The 6,170-nt window shown below is 32.3% G+C and overlaps 1 protein-coding gene across 1 annotated transcript in view; it reads left to right on the forward strand.

Annotated features, from left to right (window-relative positions):
* LOC108690837 overlaps positions 1–6,170 on the forward strand; it is a 147,491-nt gene that overhangs the window by 99,669 nt on the left and 41,652 nt on the right. The window contains exon 3 of the mRNA XM_018198349.1: positions 4,480–4,621. Coding sequence (XP_018053838.1) covers positions 4,480–4,621 — 142 coding nt within the window. The remainder of the gene's footprint in view (positions 1–4,479; positions 4,622–6,170) is intronic.

Here is a 6,170-nt window from a genome sequence, read left to right on the forward strand (position 1 = left end):
ATTCATAGGCGTGCATTGTACGCGCGGAACCGCGCTTTATGGATCTGCTGAAAATAGAAGCAGTGGGAGGATAGCGTGATCCCCGAGAAAAAATAGACACGGTTAGATGTAATAACAATTTACTGTTATAAAAACAATGAAAGAAAACACACATATGATATTTCAAATGTGAATATTATTTTTTATGCGTGCGCGTGTAAAGCACTAGTCGTTTTTTTTACAAAAGTTTTCTTTATAGAAGCATGGTTCTTAGATTTTAATTGGATTTAATGAAAGGATATAAAACATTGTTAGAAAGTAAATTATTTTTATAATTATTTTAATTTGTTTTAAAAATGAACAAGACTTAGAGACTTTTCAAATTGAAATAAATCTTTATTAACTCTATTCTAATTTAGCGCGGATATCAGTGCACAATTAATTATACACGGAAAAAAGCGGTTTTGCTGAAATAAAAGCTAGATATGAATTTGACAATAATTTTGTTAAATTATTAACTCTTAGTATACACGCGATGATTTTTCGGTTTCTTACTTCACTTGATGAGTCATTCATGTTCCAGATTTATTTTTCATCATTTTAACAAATATACAAAAATTATTTTTGCATATACTTTAACATTTTCAGAAAGTATATTTGTAAGGTTGTATATTTAAAAATAATGTATATAAATAATGTATATAATGTATATAAATATTACAAAATAATATATATAAATATTATAACTAATTATTTGAGAGTCCTAGTTTATCAAAGAAAAGAAATGTGCATGAAGCACCTGAATGACCTAGTCGTGTATACTAATTATACTGAGAGTTAAGATAATGTGAAATGCTTAAATGTTGATGACAAGGCTGTAAGTTTTAACATTCTAGTAAACAGTTTGAATGTTTCATATAATTATTTATAACTATAATCATTAGTAAATATATTATCATTATCAAATGTCGTCCGCACTAAATTATTATTAATCCTACTCTAATTTTGTATTAATTTGTTTTATGAGAAAATTGCGATTTCAGTTAAAAAAGAAACGTCCAAATGTGAGATTAGAAAATGTGGCGTAGATCGAATATTCTGCCAAGCTCTTCCTCGAGTCAACCCTGGCAGAAACGAACGGCGGACGTAAATTTTGGTACAACCTTCCGCGAGAAAGGCGGATAATTAATTCTACATGAAGCAATGCCGCATACGGGATGCGCGTAAGCCTCGAAGACGTCGCGAATTAAAAATCTGCACGCAGCGTAACCCATCTGGGAATTAATGGGATAATTGTGAACGCACGATGGGGAATTCAGTCACTGTCTGACTACATCGAAGTACGCTCCGCGTCATTAGAATGCATGCGTTGTGAATAATAGCATCTTATAGCCGTAAGAAATTATTAGGAAATTCCTTTATGACTATACTCGTCTATATTTTTCCTAAATTTTAAAAGTATGAAAATTTACTAATTTTATATTTTCTTTCTATTTTTTTTGCAAAACTTTTACAAAAACTTAATTAACAAAACATTTAATGAACAAACATTCTCTATGCTAAAATATATAAACTGTATTTAAACTTTCATTCTGAAAATATTTGATCAAAAACAAAATATTTAAAATGTTTACATATTTTTTATTCATTTTTAATTAAATATGACTAAAAGTAATCTGCAAATGCAGTCTTTATACGTGTATAGATCAATAAATAATTTCATCTGCTCGTTGTTAGTGGCGATTTTAAGTACTCGTTTGTAGAAAATTAATGATCCACACTTTTATTAAAACACGGGAATGTTTTTTGGGCACACTGAATATCATTACGTTAATCCAATCAAGACGTCGGTAGACAGTTGCGACTGCAATGTTATAATGATCCTTCGCGCAGCCGGAGAGATACGTATCGTATCGACCTCTCCTTCTCATTCCAAGCTGTTTCTACATCGTGCAACGTGCAATCTGGCGGCCGGTGATGGCCAGTGACGGTGGCAATGGTGTGGCGTTTGCACAATAGATTCGGTTTGATACATCGCCGTACGGCACAGGAGACCGTTAATTTCGTGGCCTCCTGCCCCACAATGCCCTATACACACCCGCATCACCCATTCTGCGTTTAGACTGCTATCAACTGCTATTCTCCATCAAATGTCGTTCATATTAATAACTCAGTCAACCTATTAAATAATAGCATTTAACGCTATGCAGTCCGTCATTACACAGATTTAAGTGCTGTCGATCGATTCTAAGCATAATAACTTGTATTTTAATTTATGTCGCTACCGAGCGATTTCTTTGCCAGTGAGAAATAAATGAATCAACTGTTCAACATTTAAGTTCCTATAATAAAAGTTAAGATAAACTGCTAAATAGCTCATAAGTTAAATTAACATATGCAACCAACATATTGGTGTATTGGTTAATGATGTATATATATATACATCTTTGATTGTTATACAATCAATAAAAAAATCGTTATCTCATTGTTTTAATTTTTACAGCAAGTAATTTTACGCTTATGAAAACAAGAATTGGATGTTTCGACTGTATAATATCGGTTAAAAATATTAATCAAAGAATCAGTTAGAAAACCAGTATCAGCCAATATATAATTTTAAAATATTTTAAAACAAATTGTAAAAAGCAAAACAAACAAATAATTGAGCTTATAAAGGTTTTATGTAGGAATTTTAAGAATCAAGACTAACAGAACAATTAAATAACTTTTAAATCGATAAGAGAATTGAGAATTGATCAAATTTTACACAAATATTTAGATGCAATAATAGAACAATCTATGAAACTTTTATATTTTTGGTAATATACTTTGAATGTGAAACATACACCTTTAAGATATAAAATTTATAAGGGATTTTACTATGTATTCAAATATTGTATACATTTGATAGAACAATTTACAATAATTTTATGCATACAATTATATTCTTGACAAAAGTGTAATTTTTATTTTCGCAAATATGTTTCAAGCGTTTTAACAAATTATTTTGCATTTTTTATTGTATACATTTGGTGTAATGGACAATTTTAATTTCACAGGTACATTTGTCGAGCTTTTATAAAATTAAAATAGAAAGCATCATAAGCGTAGTATATAGAATAATAATATATAGAAAGTCACACTTTCGTAAGAAAAATAACACAAGTAAAAAATATAAAATTATTCAGAAGAAAAGAAAAAAAATGACATTTTTAAATTATTTATGGCAGCATTAAACATAAGTTAATTAGAGCTAATCACAAATTGCTCGTTTCAAGCTAATCTAGAAGTAATGTATCTTTTGTCAAATCTTCTTTCTCTATATTGATTCACACGAACATTTTCTCTGTCGATAATCGCGCAATTATTTACGCTTGTACACAGAATGTTCAACGCGTGTTTTGAAAAAACTATAAACAAAGTAACGTCTTCATTCTTGTATCCGTTATTAATTTATTATATTAATTAGTAAAAAAATTAATTAGTAAAAAATATATCATAAATTCCTCGAACGTTTCGGCTTCATTTAGAACCATCTTTGATAAAATAATATGAAGGAAAAGGCAAATTTCACATTTAACAATAATGATGATCAACAGTCAACTGTAATATAATCTTAACAGTAGAAAACTCAAGATGTGAAATTTAGTCAAGTTGACTTGGCATCCTATTCATTACCATTATTACTGCAAATACGTTGCATCGATAGAAGAATATGTTGCTCGTGTTACGATAATATAAAATTCAGGCACGTTTTGATGTACTTTAAGCAAATCGGAGACCTCGTTTCAGTAGTACACGAATGTTCTTTTCTCAGGAAGAGACACGTGCTTCGACTTTGAAGTTATTCTACACATACTAAGAATTTCATGCGTGCACAAGTGACCTGTCATCGTTCACCGAATGTTCTTACAAACTACATGCCAACTATGATTATAATCATGGACCGCCTATTTTCTAAAGTGACGGCCACATAAAATCGACAAATTGTGATATTATGGTCTCATAAATTAGTACTAGGTACTTTTATTGATTTATAAAAATATGATTATATTAGATAATACAATATTAAAAAAAATGAAATAAATATAACAGATATAACAAATATATAAGGAAATTAAGGATAACGGCGCTGTAATTAATAAGTAAAGATGTATTTATTTTATCTTTTGTAAGTTAGACGAAAAATTGAATATTTTAACTCTACTTATTAAAAAAAAAATTATTATACCAATTCTTATATTTATGTAAGATTTTGATTTGACTTGCTATAATTTCTTAAGGGCACACCATGTGTCTAGTCAAGGCTACATATTCATCTTTGTGTTCGATCTTCGGGTTCTGCCTACTCGAATCATCGGTCGAAAATATCTTTCGCCGCTTCGAACGTCCCAATTATCGTGCAACACAGTAATAATCGGCGCTCGCTTTCTACGAGGTGTTCACGAATCCAGGCTTGATCGATGCTCATGTTAATCCTGTCTTCAATTTCTGTCTCAGGAACAATGCCAACGTTGTCGTCCCGCCCACTGTATCGGCTGTGTCGAAGAAAGAGCCGCAAGAGAACATTGCCCGGATTGCGAAACGGTACCTCGACGATAACATGCAGCAGGCGTGGATCAATCCTCGTCTAATATCGATGGTGAGTGAATATAAATGCAATGATTATGCGCCGGACCCGCGCACGTGCGCGCCCATCCGTGCCCATTATACTTCTTGGTCCGCGCGAAGCTCGTATAATACATACACTTGGGGGATACGCGCGTGTACTTTCCGAGCCGGCCAACAAATTAGTTTGCGGCGGACTTCCACATTGCGAAAGTTTCGTGATTAATTTATTGGGCGGGAATGCGCGCACACACTACATCTACGCCGCCGCCCTGCACGGAAGTCGAAACGCGGCGAGTTTCTAACTTGCCCGGACTATTTCTGTGATTTCTGGCTAGAGAGCTTGAGATTGCGCACGATATACAGTGCGGGATCTTTCAGAACATCACCGATAGTACTGGGATTTTCACGGCACTACTGTTCGCCGGAGGAAAATGCTTTTACGATATCCCGTATAACTCGTCAGCCGATCTGGAATATCGCTGCGGCAAGCTGACGACAAATTTTTATGACGCTTTGAAATGGCTTACAACGGATTCCAATATTGAACGACTTCTCGATTTTGTGACAAATAGTATTCGAAAGTCGACACGTTTCTTTTACGATTGAATTCGAAATGTTGATGAATGAATGAACGAAATCCGATGAACGATGATTTTAATTTTGATTCTTAATTTTTAACGCAAAAATGATTATATTGAAGTAGTTTAATTCTCCAAAGCTGATTTATAATTAAGTCTATTAGACCCACTCAACTCTAAATTCTTTTGCCAAAAAAGAAATTCAACAACAAATCAATTTTTTTTATGTTATTTTGCAAATTTAGATTATTCTTGAAATGTACTTGTTGTTAGTTATTTATTCTTTTTTATATACGAGCCATGCCATGTTAGTTTCTTGAAATCAATTAATATTTTTTTACATAAATTAAAACCTTACTAAAGTCTTGCAGTATCGATAAATATGTTATAAATTTTGGCATCAGCTCCGAACGGTTAAAGTTTAGATTTTTCAAACTTGAAACGAGACGAGTTTTTATGTGTTCAACAACCTTACGCTAGTAAGCAAACGTATTAATTTTAAAGTTTATTTTTTATATAAAAGAAGACAAGTCAAAAGAGAATGTCTGAATCAACCATCCAGAGCTTGCTTCGTTGAATATCAAATGGATCTTATGCTCCATTAAGATGTATAAGTAGTGAATATTGCTGACGTTTCGAATATTGCGGAAATAAATCATACGTGTGCGCAGCGCCAGGTCAAGTATCTCATTAGAGTTGCAATCGAGTCATTCAAATGTTTCGTGCATCTTTAAAGTCCAAGGCTCATAATCAACTTGGCATATCTCATTTGCATACGACCTAGATATTTTTGCGAAATACAATGCGAATGAATTGCAAAGTAAAACTCGAGTGATCTAATTATCATTAAAGTGCTCTCTTTTGCAAGTTAAATTTTACATTGCTTTTCGATGCTTTGATATTTCATTAAAAACATAGGGAATTAATTAAAAAAAATCGTGCATGAGAGAGAGAGAGAGAGAGAGAGAGAGAGAGAGAGAGAGAGAGAGAGAGAGAGAGAGA

Source organism: Atta colombica, unplaced genomic scaffold (genome assembly GCF_001594045.1).
Source record: "Atta colombica isolate Treedump-2 unplaced genomic scaffold, Acol1.0 scaffold38, whole genome shotgun sequence".
Lineage (NCBI taxonomy): Eukaryota > Metazoa > Arthropoda > Insecta > Hymenoptera > Formicidae > Atta > Atta colombica.